Source organism: Buceros rhinoceros, unplaced genomic scaffold, assembly GCF_000710305.1.
Source record: "Buceros rhinoceros silvestris isolate BGI_N320 unplaced genomic scaffold, ASM71030v1 scaffold13294, whole genome shotgun sequence".
In the NCBI taxonomy this organism is placed as follows: Eukaryota; Metazoa; Chordata; class Aves; order Bucerotiformes; family Bucerotidae; genus Buceros; species Buceros rhinoceros.
Genome location: NW_010406557.1, coordinates 18,674 through 37,235, shown reverse-complemented (window position 1 = coordinate 37,235; position 18,562 = coordinate 18,674). Strand labels below are relative to the sequence as shown.

At 40.1% G+C, this 18,562-nt stretch overlaps 1 protein-coding gene across 1 annotated transcript in view; it reads left to right on the top strand.

Annotated features, from left to right (window-relative positions):
* Positions 1-214: 214 nt before the first annotated feature.
* Positions 215-18,562, top strand: part of RTF1 (Rtf1, Paf1/RNA polymerase II complex component, homolog (S. cerevisiae)) — a 28,102-nt gene continuing 9,754 nt past the window's right edge. The window contains exons 1-7 of the mRNA XM_010134159.1: positions 215-324; positions 9,930-10,077; positions 11,570-11,774; positions 14,466-14,580; positions 16,197-16,308; positions 17,085-17,220; positions 17,814-17,991. Coding sequence (XP_010132461.1) covers positions 9,996-10,077; positions 11,570-11,774; positions 14,466-14,580; positions 16,197-16,308; positions 17,085-17,220; positions 17,814-17,991 — 828 coding nt within the window. The 5' untranslated portion in view covers positions 215-324; positions 9,930-9,995. The remainder of the gene's footprint in view (positions 325-9,929; positions 10,078-11,569; positions 11,775-14,465; positions 14,581-16,196; positions 16,309-17,084; positions 17,221-17,813; positions 17,992-18,562) is intronic.

Genomic DNA, 18,562 nt, shown 5'->3' with positions numbered 1-18,562 from the left:
TCCTTAAAATCCTTTTGTAGCGTTCAGTTGCATTAAAATTGTGTGTGTGTGTATGTAATTATGAAACATATGTAGACTTTGTTCCTTAGTCATTGGGGATAATCATGTTACTGGGATGTTCTCAGATATCTCAGTGAAGATGCGTATGCACTGACCTGGATTTACAAAACTAATTATGACATTTAAAAATAATTGTGTGGTTTCTCACACTAGGAGCTCTTGTCATTGGCCAAACGGAAACGCAGTGATTCTGAAGAAAAGGAGCTACCTGTAAGCAAGCCTACAGCATCTTCAGACTCTGAGACGTCAGACAGTGACGATGAGGTGAGTTTGTCATGTTATCAGTGAAATTACTATGCGTATTTGTCTGATTGTACTTAAGCAGTGAAAGTGTATTTATGATATTTAGTGTGCTGACTTCATAAGGTGGGACAGGCCACCTGCGGAACTGATGGAGACCCATTAAGCCCAGAGGATGTATGCACAGAAATACTTCTTTTTTTTCTTTTTATTAGTATGCTTTGAATTCTAACTGCTTACAAAATAGTTCGACTGTCTGTAGAAAAGATGGCTGCTTGCTTAATCCTATGTTCATATGATTTGAACGGGCTGGTGATCTGCCTGTTTAAAATTAGTGTTTGCCCTGTGTAATGCTTGCAGTTGAAGTAGCAGCAAAGCTGCTAAAACTGGACTCTGAATTGAAGAGAGAGGTTTTCAGCTTTAGAAGAGAACTTCATTCCTCAAATAAAAGGGTCAAGGCAGGTGGAACTATTTTACAGGTGGTTAAACTGTTCTATTTAGCTACTTTGATTCTGCCATAACTCTGCCTTGAACTAGCTTCTCTGATCTTTTGAACATGCAACAGTATTGTTATTGGCATTTTTGAAGAAAGTGAGGCAAGAGCTTAGTGTTACTTTGTTCTAGGGTTTCATCAATTCCTTGTCTAGCGGTGCTCTACCTGCTAGATGTTTTTTTATTGTTCGTTCTTGGTACTACATTCTAGAGCTGGTTAAAAGTCCCTGGTTTCAGCTATAAATGAGAATTGAAATAGACTTACTAAAACAGAGGAACTGACAAACAGGTCATACAGGTATTTGAAGACTTACAGATGTCTCTTGCAAGCTTTCTGCACAACGTAGTGAGGTCATTTATTCCATGTATGCTGAAAAAAATCAACATGAAGCTCTCTGGAGTGGATTTGGTTTTTTCTGAAACTATAGGAAGGATTATTCATTGTGACAACTTGAAGACTAGTAGACTAGGCCAGTGATAAAGTATTAACTATTAAGCATTTGGTAGTGTAACAGAGTTCTTACAATAATTGTAAAGAACATGTGGTTTAACTTTGTTTCTGAGGCATTTTTGAAATAAATATTCTTGGGACTCTGTTTCAACCAATCCTTTTAAAAAAAAAAAGTTGCTCTTATATCTAATATATGCTGAAGACATAAGGAGAGGGAAAATTGTGGATAGTTTGTTATTGGGTGACCACTCAGTCTGTCACTGTGTGGTCAGATCTGCTAGCGTACAGCTTATTTATTCCAAGCAGTGTGGAGACAAGCTTGTCTGGAAAAGTAGAGTTAGGTGTGGAAAGCAGGTTAATGATAAAGCTTTCTGTTCTGTGCTTATCTCTGAAAACTGACAGAATAAAGAATAATATTAAAAATATTTTTTTACCTTGTGTAATTACAAGTAAGGTCTACCTTTCCATTATATGTAGAATATGGCAATATCTCTTCACAAATGTGCACAGACTTTGCAGATGCTGTAGTATCTCTGTGGCACATGCAAGTGCATGTGCATTTGATACTCTTTCTATCCTGTATATCATTTCTAATTGATAAACTCTTGTTTCTGACTTCCATGCAGCAAGAGGAAAAGATTTAGAGAAGAGATAATTAGGGCACTTGCTTCTATTCCTGTGCCTGAAATATGCTTTCTGAACTGCTGCTTGTCACAGCAGGGTAAGACAGGCTGGGTTATAACAGTTCTGCTCTACCAATCATTGTCACGTGCATCCTTAGGCTTGACTACACTATTTCTGCTGAACAGCTTTGGTTTTAACCAGTGTTGTTGTGGTTGGTTTGAAGTTTGCTCAACTTTGAGGGTTGGGACAGGGTGGTCTTAAAGTTGAAATTGTCTCGCTGGACTTCCTGCAAGATGAGGACGTTAAGGCAAAAGCATGAAAATTGTTGCCCTGGGCAAAAGTGCTTAATCATACCCATGTGTACTTCCATGCAGGTTCTGTAGTGTGTGCATCCTTTGTGATTACTGGCAAGTGAAAAATGTTCCAGGATTGTCACCATCTTGCATGTATGGGGAAGGAGCTTGAATCTCTGCTCCAGAGGCTAATGCTGCGTTCTTCATTTTTTAAAGTGGGGAAAGTTTGTGGGGCATAGGGGAGATAAGTGCATTTCGGAATCTTAGAATTGTTTTGGTTGGGAGAGACCTTAAAGATCACTGAGTCTGCCCATTAACACAGCAGTGCCAAGTCTCCATTAAATCATGTCCGTCAGCACCACATCTACATGTATTTCAAACGCTTCTAGGGGTGCTGACTCCACCACTTCCCTGGGCAGCCTGTTCCAATTTTTGACAACCCTTTTTGCAAATAAGTTTTTCCTGATACCCAAAATAAACCTCCCTGGCGCAACTTGAGGCCACCTCCTCTCATCCTGTTGCTTTTTACTTTGGAAAAGAGACTGACCCCCACCTCACTACAGCTTCCTTTTGGGTAGTTGTAGAGAGCAATAAGGTCTCCCCTGAGTCTCCTTTTCTCCAGGCTGAACAACCCCAGGTCCCTCAGCTGCTCCTCATAAGACTTGTTCTCCAGACCCTTCACCAGCTTCGTTGCCTTTCTCTGGACACACTCCAGCACCTCAGTGTCCTTCTTGAAGTGAGGAGCCCAAAACTGGACACGGTATTCACCAGTGCCAAGTATAAGGGGGACAGTCACTTTCCTGTTCCTGCTGGCCACACTATTACTGATAAAAGCCAGGATGCCATTGTCCTTCTTAGCCACCCGGGCACACTGCTGGCTTATACCCAGCTGGCTGTCAACCAACACCCCCAGGTCCTTCTCTGCTGGGCAGCTTTCCAGACACCCTTCCCCAGTCCTGTAGTATTGCAGGATGTTGTTGTGGCCCAAGTGCAGGACCTGGCACTTGGCCTTGTTGAACCCATACCGTTGGCCTTGGCCCATCGATCCATCCAAGTACAACAGCATAGTATAACAGCATGTACAAATCACGTCACATATATACAGTGGTGCCCAAGGGATTTCAGTCGATCTTTAACATTATATTTTGTGTGTCTTGGTGAGAATGCACTTCTCTGAAAGTTCTGAGCCACATTGGGTATTTATGGTGCAGGTGCTAAATTCTGTAATGCTTTAAGGACCTCTGACCTGAAGCAAATCACCTAGCCAAGGGACTGAAAGTGAGTTGGAGGCAATGAAACAGGAAACATGCTCTGAACCATCTTCTGGTGGCTCTGTGGAATGTGCATGACTGAAATGACTATGAGCTGTTCAGAGAACTGATAAATGGCAATGACTGCATGGCTTTGCAGTGAGAAGTACTACCTTCACAAAGAGATGTACTAAGCTGGATACAAATGTGGAGGCAGACAGTTCCTTTTTCAGGAAGCATTGTGTAGTCATGACTACTCAAGAGCTCCACCATCCCAGACTGTTAGCCTGCTGCATGTAACCAGTTTGTTGTTACTACTGGGGCTACTGTGCTAGAGGTATGTGTCCGCAAGGTACCCTCGTTACAGTATGTTAATTCTGGGTTCTTGCTCTTCCTTTTTTTTCCTGGCATCATTGCTTTCAGTAAGATAATTCTGCCCATTGCACAGTGAAGTCTGGATGACTTTGCTAACATCAGTATGGTTTCGCCGAAGTCACAATGCTGTAGGAGGTCCCGTTTGTTTCTCTTGAAAGGTTTTTTGTTAACAATGGTATAAATCTGTGCATCCTCCTATGCTCATTCTAGTGTTGTGCCTTTTAACAGCTCTAGAGTGATAGCAGAAGATACTTCCAGGATAAGAAATGTTGTATCATGAATGCTTGCTACTAGTTCAGAGTTTAGTGAGGAATATCTGTTTATACCTTAATTTGCAAATGTGCAGATTCAGTAGGAAGTGGCATAGCTGAAGATCTTGTCAAGGGCAGTAGAACAGATGAGGATGTGAGTAACGGTCATAACAGCTAGTGAGGAAATGAGTCTTGTATAACAGTTGGCCTAAGAGGCTTTATGCACTTGTTATGAGGAAAGGACTTGAAAGTTTGGATCTACTTACTGCACTTCAAATTGAATTACTTGAGTAAACCACAGATTAGTAGAAAACTGCATATGTTCCTTCTGTTTTGGGGATGCCTTTGTGGGTTTGTAGAGATTATGATGCTAAATGTTGTCTTTTCCTGTGTGCTTTTATTTCATAATGCTGCTTAGTTAGACCTTCAAGAATGAGTGGGTTCTCCAGGCCTGAGGCCTTTGCCATACGTTTTTTTTCTCAAGCTCGGGAAATTTGAAACGGGCTTTGCTTTAATCTTGTTATACACAGCCTTATAGTCTGTGTGCTCTATAACATTGACTTTTCTTTGAGATAGTTTCCTTCAACTGTTAATAGTAGGGCGCTATAGTAAAGGTTTCCTTAAGGAAGAGAGGTGCTCTTACTTCCCCTGCCCCAAAGTGCAAGTGCAGATCTGAATAGTGCAGGCTAATTGTATGGAGGCTGGCATGCCCCCAAAAGTAATGTGAACCAGCTGTGGACAAAACAGGTGTAAAATTTGGTCTGCAAGAAGCTTCTTTAAATTGCAAACTAGAATGGGGATAACTTCTGAGGACTTTATTTATGTGGTATGAGAGTCTGCAGAAGCTCTGAAGTGGAGCACATTGCTCCAGAAATAGATTCCAGTACTTCATGGCAGTATTGGAATTGAATATCTGATTTTATTTAATTTTTTTAACTGCATGAACTTCGCCTTTTGTTTGCAGGGAACAATTTTTGCTGAGAACAATCCAGTCATAAGGCACTAATATCTAGAGAAGACTTTGTTATCTGGGTGATGCTTGCTGGCTGGCAATGCTAAGCCAGGCAAGATACTCATTAAGTGTTTTATGGCTGTTGCAATCTCCAGCTGTTTGGTCCAGGCTTCTTAAATAAAACATTGCAGATTTTCACGGCCAGTAGCATCCCCAAGTTTGTTTTGATTATGGGGAGTGCTTCTTTATTGACATTTGGTATTTACTATCTCGGTATTGTCACTTAGCAGTTCTCACCATTTTTCAATACATGGACACCTCAAAATATTTCTAGAGCAAATGTTAACTTGCAGCTTAAAGTGAACTTGAACCTACAATAGGTGGGCTTCTTTATAGTTACCCATAGTTACCTTTTTTGTGAGCTCCATTGAGCAGTACTCGGACAATAAGGGTGGATCAGGTGTCTGGTAATATTTTGACCCATGAAGTCTCCTTTGAGCCATTTCCTGGCAAAGCCTCACCTGTGGCTTAAGAAGGTTTTTTTCCTTTATTTGCTCATCTTTCCATTTTGGTGTCGACACCTTGAGTCTCCTCTCTTGACTCTCCTCTTTGGTGAGGATTCCTTGAGTCTAAAACGGTCTTTTTAAGTTTTGTAATTACTGGGCCATTATCATTGTGAAGGTGTTTGAGGAGTCCAAATGATGGATACAGACCCCAAAAAGCAGGAAAAATAACAAGGGCTTTTTAATTACTGTTTAGTTTTAACAGCAGTGATAGAGAGCATTTTGCTCCTTGTAGCTCTTGGAGTGCTGTCTCCAGAGTTCCCCCAGGTTTGGAAACCCTGAAGACAGTAAATGCTGTCTTATCTTCATACCTGTGCTGCATGCTGTTGTCTTCAGACAAGCTGAAACTGCAGTTTGTTGACTTGCCTGAAGGCCTGCCTTTTGTTTGCCCTGTATGATGGTAGGAGGATGGATGAAAGTTTGTAAGCTGGGGTAATGTTGCGTACCTTAGTGCTCTTAAGCTGTCATGTTGTCATGGCTGTTTGTCTGGCTTAGGAGAGGAACGTATTGGAAATGGACCTGTTTTGCTTTGATGTTGTAGCTCATAATTTGTCTTTTGCTTAGAAAAGCCATATGCAGGAGGCAAGCACAGGCTGGTAACCTTGCTTGTGCATCTCTGTCTAATTTCACATAAAAAAAAGGGGTGGGTGGGCAGGGAGGGTACCTGTTTGCAAAATAAAATCTCAGCAGTTAATACATTTAGGTACTGTGTGAATAGAAGGAAATAGTGACTCTCTGAGCAGCAGGGGTAAACTAATTCTACTGCATTCTGCACTCTGAGCTCTTTTTTTTTCCCCCTCTTCAATCTTATTTCATCTCCCTAGTGGAAATATGTTCCAGGTTTGAGCTATAAATGATTTTCTTCAATCATTTTGTGTAGTGGCTTTGTAGAAGCTGACTTCTAAATATGGCTGATTTCTAATGTGTGTGGGTTTTTGTTTTTTTTTTTTTTGTTATTGGTAGTCCGTTCTGGGAACTGTGCCTTAACTTGAACTTCTTATAATCGTACAATCATTTAGGATGGAAAGGACCTTTAAGATCATAGAGTCCAACTGTTTCTTGGGGAAAATATGCAAGCTATTAGCACTGTGCGCAAGAGGAAAAACTGAAATACTCTTCTGGCTACTTCCTGTTAATTGACCATAAAGTTTTGTTGTTTGATAGTACTAAACAATAAGCAGAAAGCCATGTTGCAGCACACTTCTAAACAGGTTTATTAACATGCTGTGTCTGGAACCATGGAGGGTTCCAGATGGTGGCTAAGGAGACAGCAGTAGAGGGGTTGTTTAGAGGGGGTGTTATAGTCATGGAAAGCATCTAAGAGGTGTTGTCTGGCTCTGCTTGACTGAAATGTGGAAGAGGGAACCTGAAGAAGCTGCAGTGGAGGACAGATTTTGGAAAATATGTTTTTTGTTTGCTGTTTGAGTTGCAGGAGTTAAGGGAAAAAGAGCAAACAAATGCTTCTGACTGTAACAGTGTGTGCATTTTTACATGATGTTACAAGCAAACATGTTACTGCCTTCCTGGCCTCACTAGCATGTGAGGAAGGGCCTCAAGCGGCTGGTTTGGACTGCAGGTTGCCATGCAGCTCCATGTTTTCCAGTTTTGTCTTCCTGCCCCACCCAGACCTGCTAATCTCTAATATGTCTTCCTCTCATGTAAGAGGAAATTTCATGTTGGCCAGTCTCTCTGTGAACAATACAGAGTGGTCATTCAGAGTCCAAATGAAACTGTTGGTTCCTGAGCCTGCAGAGCAGTTTGTGAACCTAAAAGAGCCTCTCACTGACTATGCCCTTGTCTTGGTGATTTATTTGTCCTTGAGGCTCGCTTGAGCCCTTGTCCTGTAGTGGTACCAGGAATGACCAGGCATTCATCAGAGATTGGGGTGGCTGAATAACCCCTGAAGGACCTGATTTGGATGAGAAAGAATTTGGTTTTGTGATAGCACTGAAACTAGGAGGTGACAACAAATTATTGTGACTTAAGCCATAGAGGTCACTTGTGTAAACAAAAGCTAGGTGAAGTGTAATCTCCAGGGTGAAATAGAAATCAAAGTGGAATTTCTTAGGTTAGGGCAGATTGGTTTTGGTACTTTTTTTTTTTTTTTCAAGAGGTCTCACAGGTTTCTCTTCAGCTGTATCTTCCTGCACCCAGGTTCTCTCCATAATTCTACTTGTGAGTCAAAGGCTGAAAACAGTGATCTATAACACATGTATCCACAGCTATTAAACATTTTATTAACAACTGAAGTCCTGCTGTCCTTATTTGATCTTAAATTCTTTCATGTCAGCATGATGTCTCAAGACCTTGATGTACCTGTGGGGTATACTATGGCTTTCTCTGTGCTTCTTCCTTGCTATACAGCATGCTGATGTAAGGTGTAAGTCAGTGTTAGAATGCTGAAAGGAAGTAGTGGAGCTCTGGGAAGGAGGCAGCTCTGCATCCCTGGTTTGGAGGGCTCTGCTTCACCCTATTAGATACTCAGTTTCACTTTCTTGGTGTTGTGTTTTTACTGGTATGGTGAAAGTAGGTGAGATCCTGAGCAAATAGCAAAAATGGGCTTTTCTGTAACACCTAGAAGGTGATTTCTTTATGTTGAGGTTTGAGCAGATTCAGGCAAAGTACAAGCTTGTTCTTAAGTGATTTACATGGGTAGTTAACCAGGACTATTATTAGGGACCAGTATTGTAACACTGAAAAAGTAAAACTTTACTATGGAGGCTAATAAAGAAGTGCCAGCTCAGGCTGATACAAAGTCAGATGCTTTCTGAGCAATTTCTCACCTATCCTACAGACCATAACAGACTGGGGTAGCTGCATAGGGTATGGATTGCAATTGGAGACTCGCCACTAGGTAGCTGTACTTTTAGCTCAGAATAGAAAACTTCTGCCTGGCCTTTGACTTTGGAATGCACAGCTGATGCTTAAGCAGTTGGTAATATAGAAGATACGAGGTTGGGTGTAAGACTAATCCAACCTAGGAAGTACTAAAGATATTAGCAGATCAGGTAGTAACTTCTAACTACTCAGCTGAGTTTCATTTAGAGTATTGGAACATCGGTGTTCTCTGGGGATGGTGCCTAATCAAGCACAAGTCACCAAATTTGATGGAGTGATTACTGCCTGCAGAGGTGGACTTGATTAATCCCCAGGAAGGAGTGAACGGGTGAGAAGCCTGAAGTTCGTATGCACTTGAGGTCAAAACTAAAGATATTTTTTTTTTTTTTTTTTAGTTAGAGTAGTTTTGAATGCAGGATCTCAGTTATGCAGAAGTATTTGCCCGTTTGAATTAGGAATATAATTTTTAGTTGACTGTGTGCTTGATATAGCAATGTGCAATGAGAGATGAAAGTAATGTACAGGTATGAAGAGGATAACAGTCTAAATATTTATAAATTTAGAAGGAAACTGTCTTATCCCTGACAGTATTATGCCTGGAGAATTTCTAGCCAAGGTAGTGAAGTCAAAATACTGTAAAGACTTAAAGTAATACGTAGGCAATCCTGAATGGTTCTGTCCCTTCTGGCTTTACCCAGGTAGCTGGGACAATGCAAAAATTCTAATAAGAAATCACACTGTAAGGTAAGTACTAGTTCTTCCCTTGGGTCTTTGGAATTTAAAGTTGCTACCCCTGGGTCTGTGGTGGTGTAAGTCCTGTGCTTGGAAACTGCAGTCTAAGTTAATTGAAGACACGATATTAAGATAAAATTAAAATTAAGGCTAGACACTTGTGTTGTTTTTTTCCAGACTTCTGTGATTCTGATTTGATTCTGACTTGTGTACATACATGCAGGCAGTGGCACTACTGTCTTTGAGCAAGTGTGCTATTGGTTTGTTGTATAAAAATACAGATGCTGTGTGCTCTTGGTAAAACAGATTTTTGGAAAGACTGTAATGTATAATCAGGGTGCCTTCATGAAATCTGAAATCTGCTCTAGAATAAACTAGTTTGGAAACACATCTGTTGTTGTTGTTTAATACTAGTAAACTGAAGTTCATCTCTACAAATGCGGTTGGATAACTGTTTAAAATTCTTTTCCTAGGAAAATGTTTTCAGTACTTTTTTTCTCCTATGAGATATTGCAGACTGAAGTCTTCATTGGTTTTAAAAGGAGTATCCTACCAACTGTTAGATTGCATTGATAACTGATTTATTTTTAAAAAGGAAAACCAAAACAGAACAATCACACAAGACCCCACATCCTCAACCCAAAAAAGTCATAAAATGCTTTAATTTGATAAGTTTTCTTTTTTTTCCTCCTTGTATGATTGATTTGTTGCTGTCAGGCATTAGGCTGTTTCTTAGTCGTTTTTACTCTAGTGTTTTGGGGAAAGGAGAAGAAAGTGACACTTGTGTCTCTTTCTGTGTTCCTTGCAGTGGACTGTTGGAGGTTCTAAAAACAAAAAAAAGGGAAAAGCAGGTAAGGCAGAGAAGAAAGGAGCCATGAAGAAACAGACGAACAAAGCTGCCTCTTCAGGCAGCTCAGATAAAGACAGCTCGGCTGAGAGCTCAGCACCTGAAGAGGGTAAGATAACACGTCTGCATCAACTTACAGTGTAATTGCAAGTGAAGTTACCCCTTTGTGCACGCTAAAGAGTAATGTTAAGTGGTGATATTAAAGACTACCTTCAGACGTTTTTGTGTTACTGGTAATCAGGATGACTCTTAAATTTGTCATGGCTTGAAGTGCATATAATTCAGTATAGCATTGCTGTAAGCACTCCATTACAACCACAACACTAAAGACTGTTTCAACTGACTTTCTCCTGGAAATTCTTTTCTTCCTTCTAGCAGGTCCCATCTGTATTATGGGTAGCATTTTCTTTTTTTCCCATTGATGTTTTTTCCCTTCCCAAACTTCCTGTAATGACAAAGGGAGAGGCATATAGTGTTGCGTGAGCCAATAGGAGCTTATTCTATGTGCATTTGCTCTGAATTGGAATTCTTGCACTTTTATACTGATTCTTGCACATTGATATTATATGAAAGAAGTAAAGTCAATAGTAAAAGTTTGTCAATTTTTTTCATGGGTATTGTATCTGTTTCAATGCTGGGTAAACTTCCTATGTTCTTACCTGTTTTCATCGTGCCCATGAAGGTGTGCAGGTAGTTAGTTGTAATTTTAAGGAAGGATAGGATAGGAAGGGATAGGAAGATAGGAAAGAATATGAAGAAGCCTTCAGTTCTAAGTGTATTAAGTGCAGCGGAGACAGACCGAAGCACAAAATGACTGAACCTGTATATATCAGTGCTTACAAATGAAGGTTTTTCACAGTATAAACTTGCAAAGCTGCAAGTTTCCAGAAATACTGAGACCAGAATGAAAGTGAAATGTCTGTTGCAGTTTGGTGTAATGTTGATTAGGTGACGTAATCAAAGCACTTGTACTTGGATCGAGTTTAAAGGTGATGTTACCCAATATTATTGGAGTCAGCTGTTCCCTAAAGCCTTGTGTAAATGGGAGGGCTTGTTACAGTAACTGAGCTAGCGTCATGGCCTTGCCAGTCCTGAGGGTAGTGTGTTTCAACTTTTATCTTGTGATGTAGCAGTTCACAGTGTTGCCATCTTCAAATGATAAATTTTGGTTCTTCGGGTGTTGGTGGAGGAGTATTGGTGGTGGTTAATGGTGGCATTTGAGGTGCACACACGCACCTACAAAGTTATGGATGTATAAGCAACTTCTTGGGGAAGTTAAGCATATAGGCATAGAAATTTAACCTTAAGACCCTAACACACTAATCAAAAGGCCTCCTGAAATTTGTTTGTTCTACTAAGAATTTTTATTTATAATCCAATTTGTGTTCACATGTAGTACCACTCATTTTATCATTTTTTAGCATGCATATCTTACGGTAATAGAGTATTTCCTCCTGGATTTAGTTTTTGTGACGTGTATGGTTTTAGTCTAGTGAAAGAGGAGTGTAAAATTCACTCTTGATACCCTTTGCTAACCTACTACCATGAAGTGGTTGGGCTTTGCCCCAGCTGAACCTCATTGCCTTATATTTTCGTTTTAGGAGAGGTCTCTGACTCAGAAAGCAACAGCTCCTCATCTAGCTCAGATTCTGATTCTTCATCTGAAGATGAGGAATTCCATGATGGCTACGGAGAAGATCTGATGGGAGATGAAGAAGATCGAGCTCGACTGGAACAAATGACAGAAAAGGAGAGAGAGCAGGAGTTGTTTAACCGAATAGAGAAAAGAGAAGTGCTAAAGAGAAGGTGACTTTTACAGCTGTTGTTATTTGGTAGCAAATTCATACAGTCTGTAGGGAGAGTATGCTGACTGTGCTCTCATGTTTGGGATCCAAGCATTCAGCACTATAAAGAGAATTAAGCTTCATTGTTGATTTTTTGCATAAACTATCCTTGTAGCTAGTTGATAAGCAGACAGCAGAAATTCTGTGTGTTCTCATAAAAGTTTCCGAAAGTTTCTCAGCTGTTGAGTAGCACAATTCTGTCAGCTCGTGTTGTAGCCATATTACTGCTTCGTACAATAGATGCCAGACAGAAGGACTGCTGCTTCTTCTGTCTTTTTTGTATTAGCTGTCACATGCTGATAATTTGGAAGAAGGCAAACAAAGAGGTGCGAATGAGCTGCTGGAATTTTTCCAAAAACAATGGTTAAGCACAGACAGTGTTAGGGTTGCCTCTATATGGGTGTGAAGCTGGGTGGAACCCTAATAGAAGAAAGAGATATTGGTGTTGGATATGTCACTTTCAAGGGATTGTTTGAGGATTTCTGCCTTAGGTGTTGTGGTTTTGTTTGTTACTGTAACACCATGGAAGGCAGCTTCCTTGTTGTAAAGGTATTTTTGTTCCCATGTGTCTTAACAGGAAAGATTTGGGAGTGTGGGGCAAGTTTGCTTCAGTTCCTGCCCTCTTCAGTGACTTCTTTCTTTTTTCAGTTGTTGATGAATTTCTCCAGGGGACTGACACCTGTTGAGTAATCCCTGTCAATGCAAGCTACTGTCAGACTGTCCATTTGTCCAAGCCATAGTTAGGGCACTGCCTGCCTGTTGATCTGTGGTTTAAATACTACTTTCAACGTCTTCTCTAGACCCTTCTCCTCACAGTGATCAGAAAGAGTGAAAGATTTGATTTAGATCAAGTAGAGGATACCATATCTTTTAATTTCATTCACTGTTCCATGGTCACTGAATATCTTTCTTTTAGAATGAGTGCTGGAGAATACTTGATATAAACAAGCTAAATAATTTAAGCTTCAGTTGCTTTAATCTTAAACAAGTTTGTCCTGTTCTATGTAAAGGGTTGGCAAGTATAACTAAGTTGGGGGTTATTTTAAAGTTATTTAAAAGTTATTTAACTTTATGGCAAGGAGAACCTTTAAAAAGGCTATTTAGCTCTCTGTGTTGTGAGTTTATTGGGATTTCAGCAGGCATTGCATGTGAGACAGTGCCAGTGCCCTGTGTGTTATGCTCCATGTTAAAGGCATAAAGGACAATGAGCTCATCTGGCACTTCAGTTTCTTGTCTATAAAATCTGGGTGTAAAGGACTGAAGAGTGGACTGTGTAATATGCACGTGGACAACACGTTTTGAATTTCAGTTATTGGAAGTAATTTTTTTTCTTGCACACTTCACTAAAGCAATGATAAATCCTTGGCGCAGTAGAATCTCAGTTACAGGACGCTTCCAGCAAAATCACTACTGTTCTGAATAGAATGCCTGAAAATAAGATTTCAGGGTGACATATGAGCCATCAAAGTGCATTTGCAGCCCAGAAAGCCATTTGCATCCTGGGCTGCATCAAGAGAAGTGTGGCCAGCAGGTCAAGGGAGGTGATTCTGCACCTCTACTCTGCTCTCTTGAGACCCCATCTGGAGTGCTACATCCAGCTCTGGAGTTCTCAGCACAAGAAAGACATGGACCTGCTTGAGCAATCCCAGAGGAGGGCCATGAAGATGATTAGAGGGCTGGAACACCTCTCATATGAGGACAGGCGAAGAGAGTTGGGGTAGTTCATCCTGGAGAAGAGAACGCTCTGAGAAGACCTTATTGCAGCCTTTCAGTACTTAAAGGGGGCCTACAGGAAAGATGGAAACATACTTTTTACCCCTTGTCCTATCACTATATGTCATTGTAATGGCTTTAAACTGAGAGAGGCTAGATTTACATTAGGTATTAGGAGAAAATTCTTCTACTGTGAGGGTGGTGAAGCACTGGAACAGGTTGCCCAGAAAAGTTGTGGATGCTCCTTTCCTGCAAGTGTTCGAGGCCAGGTTGGATGGCGCTTTGAGCAACCTGGTCTACTGGAAGGTCTCCCTGCCCATGGCAGAGGAGGTGAGAACTAGATGATCTTTAAGATCCCTTCCAACCCATTCTATGATGCTGTGATGATATTTTGTGAAGGTAGAAATGGAAGTGTGTCAAATAGACTGCAAAAACTGCCTGAGTCAACTGGAATGTGGCTGCTGAAGGAGGACTCACTGTGACTTCTTTGCAGACCAGTGCCAGCAGAATGGTGGAGTTTAAGGATTAAAAAGTTGGTGTGATACTGGCTTTAAACAACCAAGTTTCTAGCTGTTGATACTCAAATGATGTGAAATAGTCAACTGTTTTGAGAGTTGAAGGCAGCCTGCAATAGTCACTACACTGGCAAAGATGAGGATGGAGTAAGGACAGATATGTAGGAAGTAGCCATTACTATGTGTTCTCCTCAGCCCCTTAGGTTAGCTGTCTGTAAGCCTGCACTTTTCTATGCTTAACTTCACCTTATTTTTCTTGGAAGGGAGGTGTAGGAATGGTGGACCGTAGAGCGTTAAAAGGGTTATCCATCTGGGGCAAGAGTGGAAGTGTTCCTTACTAACAGCTTAAGCTGTGATAGCGTCTGAGTGATATTTAACTCACTCTTTCATACATTTTTTTTTTTTGTTTCAATATCTGCTACTAGATTCGAAATCAAGAAGAAACTGAAAACGGCGAAAAAGAAAGAAAAGAAAGAGAAAAAGAAAAAGCAAGAGGAAGAGCAGGAGAAGAAAAAACTCACACAGATCCAGGAATCCCAGGTAGGAAATGAAACTGTCCTAAGTAAGAAACCCTTTTCCCTTGTCAGGAGGAGATAGGATGCTGCCTCTCTCTGCCCCTTAATGTGTTCCCCGAACAGCGTGGTAAGCAGGTCAAAATTTAGTTCATTTATATGCTCAAGCTATCTTTAGCCTTTCCAGTTCATTTAAAGAAATTAACGACTTTGCTGAGGGGTGCACTGATAACTCCTTTTACTGAAAAATGCAAAGTTGCAGCTATATTTAGAGTTGCTGTGATAGCCCTCTCAGGTGAGAACAGGAGAGCAACCTTTTGCAGTTCTTTAGTCAAACTTCTGTCATAGTCTGAAACGTTACATACATAGTCTTTCTTGCATGTAAAAGTTACAGAGAGCAGGCTAGAAACTGCTCAGCTGTTGTCTTAATTATTTTGCATGTGCATACAGTTGAAAGAATGCTTAGTGTCTACTGGTAGAGGTGTGAAGGAAAAGCTTGAATGCTAGAAGGAGCAGAAGTAGTTCAGTAGGGTTTTTTCGCCTGCAGTAGAAAGGGAATAATACTAGTTTTTGGGGTGAGGTCTTTTTGTAACTGAACCTGTAGTTTCAAATGGTGGAATTTGCTGTCGTTTCAAGTGGTTAAGATCCCACCCTTAACTATTTATAGAGTGTGGGCAGATAGGCTCCCAGAACTGGGTGGGTTAACCTCGCCTAACTTCAGCCATCTAAGAACTAGTTCATTGTTTGCAGTCCTTGTCACCTCTCTTTGTGCAGTGGAGGAGAGCGTTTCCAGCTGGCAATTTGCTCCATGTTATTTTCTAGTGAAATAGATGTTTAACACTTAAATTAGGTGAGATGAGTTTTCCCTTACATGCATGTTAAGAGGAGTGAACCTCATCTCCCTGCCCCTCTCAACTCCATATGTGTATGTGTGTATATATAGTCCGTATATATAATACATAATGTGTAGACACATGCACGAATATGCATTTGTAAAAGGATCTTATGCAAAGTTCTTTTACAGTGCCTTCCAGAAATTACTTTCACTTAACTTAAAATTACTTTCTTTTTTATGCTTATTATAGAAGCTGCTTTCTGGGCTACCTGGTATTCTAGATAGACCTGATAGAAATGGAAAATACTAAAGGACTTAAAACATTTAAGATTTGGATCCATGCTGCAGACTTTACACAAAACTTTATTTCTGCTTTAAGTATTTTTTAAATCACTTTTCTCTCTGCTGCTGAATGAAAACAAGTGCCTGGATTTGGCCTTGCAGAAGCAAAAGCAAATGAGAATAATATTCATCCAGTTTTTCCTCATTAGTTGTTAGTTGCAGAATTACTTCCATTTTATTTCACTTTCTTTTTTTTGACTTTTAGAAGGAGTTTTGAGGCAGAAATGTTAAAGTGTAAATATGTTCATTATTTTTGATATGAAGTAGAAAAGAGAAATATGCTTCAGACTAATTTCCCCTCTTCCTAGCCTCTGTAAAAATGAATTTGAAAAGAACTGATTTAAAAATTGGATTTGTTAGTAGTTCTTATTTGAAAAGTTTTCAAAGTGTGCAAACAATCTTTGTTTTAATGCATTTCAGTGTATGAGTTGCACTTGGTGTTAAGGTCCTTCCTGTGCATTTTTTAGGTCATGTCACATAACAAAGAGCGGCGATCAAAGCGGGATGAGAAGCTAGACAAGAAATCTCAGGCAATGGAGGAGCTAAAAGCAGAAAGAGAGAAAAGGAAGAATAGAACAGGTATGAAAGCTACAATTTTTGAGGCATTTTCAGTCTTCTACAAGTGCTAGTTCCTGTTTCTAATTAATGCAGGGTACTACAGTCTGGAGTGAATTAATTCTGCATCTGTATTTTCCTTGGTCTTTCGTGCAGCATGATCACCTAGGATATTGTTTGGCACCACTGATGCTGTATTCCTATGCATCCACCCCACCTACCCCCAGAATAATCTGAAAACAAAGCAAACTTTCGTCACAATCCATCAAGTGGCACTTAGTGATGTTTAGCTCATGTATTTAATCTCTGAACCGTTATTTAATCTCTGAACCATCCAAACAGTATTTATTGTACTTGTCTAAGTTTGCTTGTTTCTTCCCTGGCACATCATCTTGCCGCAGACTCTGCAACCCTTTTTGTTACTCTTCTGGGTTTATTGTGGTCCTCTCTAAACAGATTTTCTTTTTCCTTGCAAAATAACAATGGATTGTCTGATCATAATAGTTTTATCTTATATATCCAGTTGTTATGCCCATCTTGTATTACCACATGCACTCAAGTTGGGAGACTGAAGATAAGTACAACTGAGATTTAAGATGCTTTTTAATACTTTGATTTCTCTCTTTGAATATATACAACGGAGTGCTTAGCATACTAGCGAGTTTGAACATGTGGCACTTGTATCCAGTGTAAAATTAACAACTATCTGCCTTTTTTCTTAAAGTTTCATTTCCAAAAGGAAGCTTTCATAAAAAAATTTACAGCTTGCTTTTCCTTGTCTTCTATCCTCCTCTCCTCAGCTGAATTGCTTGCAAAAAAACAGCCTTTAAAAACTAGTGAAGTATACTCTGATGATGAAGAGGAGGAAGAGGATGATAAGTCTAGTGAGAAAAGTGATCGCTCATCCAGATCCTCATCCTCTGATGAAGAGGAAGAGTAAGTAGTAAATACTGGACTATGATTACTTGTGACTGTGTGTTCAGAAGCATAGATCCACTTTATGTAGACACATGCTATTTTAGAGGGTTATTTTGGGGCAGTTCAGTGTTTTTAATGTGGTTTTGCCTCTGGGCATACTTTTATTGCTCAGATTTGATTCCTTGACTTCTATAACATGGTGCATGGGACTGATTTACCTTAAGGGGTTTGCAACTTCAGTTCCCTGCTGTTACCTTTACCCCGTTTACACTGTTTTTTACAGATCTCTCTAGCCCTACAGTTCAGCAGCCACAGAACTCTGGCCTATTAGCAGGGCAGAGGTGTGTGCTGGCTTATCTTAAAGCATTGGCCTATAAATTGCTTTGGTGTGTAGGTCTTTCTGCTTTGTGGTAGTAGGGACAGTGAGTAACAAGTCTGGGACTTTGCATAATGCTAAATTCAAATATCTACAGTCAACTAGTGCATGATGAATCATTCCCTTTACCCGTAATTTGAATAGGTAGCACTCATACTGCACCTTCCTCAGGGTGCCTTTTTTGGTGATCATGTCTCTACTTTTTATTTATTCCTTCTCACCTTTCTCAAATCAGGAAAGAAGAAATTCCTCCCAAGTCCCAGCCAGTGTCCTTGCCTGAAGAACTGAACCGAGTACGGTTATCACGACACAAGCTGGAACGCTGGTGTCATATGCCCTTCTTTGCTAAGACAGTCACTGGCTGCTTTGTCCGTATTGGCATTGGAAATCACAATAGCAAACCTGTTTATCGGGTGAGTTTATTTCCAAGGGATTTAGGTTTTTTTCTAACGCTCTAATACAGTATTTGCAGCTTAGTAATTGTTACCTCTGAGTGGTTAATATAAAAAGATTCCTTATAACCAAAAAATGTAATTGCTGTCAAAGAAGTGGAGGAGACTGGTTTAAAAACAAATAAACCTATGGGACCAGTTAGATGAAGAAATACACTGAGTGAGAGAGAGGGAGCACTAACAGCTGTTCTTCCAGCTTTGATTCATGCTGTCTTGTGTCATTTGTGTTGGAGACTAGAGTTCAGGACTCTGACCAAGCAAGGATGAGTAACATTCATTCCTCATTTCTGCGAATGCATTTTAATTATTGCATGGTCTTGGTTATTCCTTTACAAAGTATTTCTAGTGCATCAGTGTGCCTCCAAAGAGGAGATGATTGAGAACTCCATTTTGGTTTTCTGTTTCATTGCTGTAACTGTATAATCATAGGATGCAATAATATTCTTTAAAATTGCATTAAAAAGGTTGCTACAAGGGCTCACAGTGTTTATATGAGCAGCAGTGATGTATTTCATTTGGGAGTATGGTAACA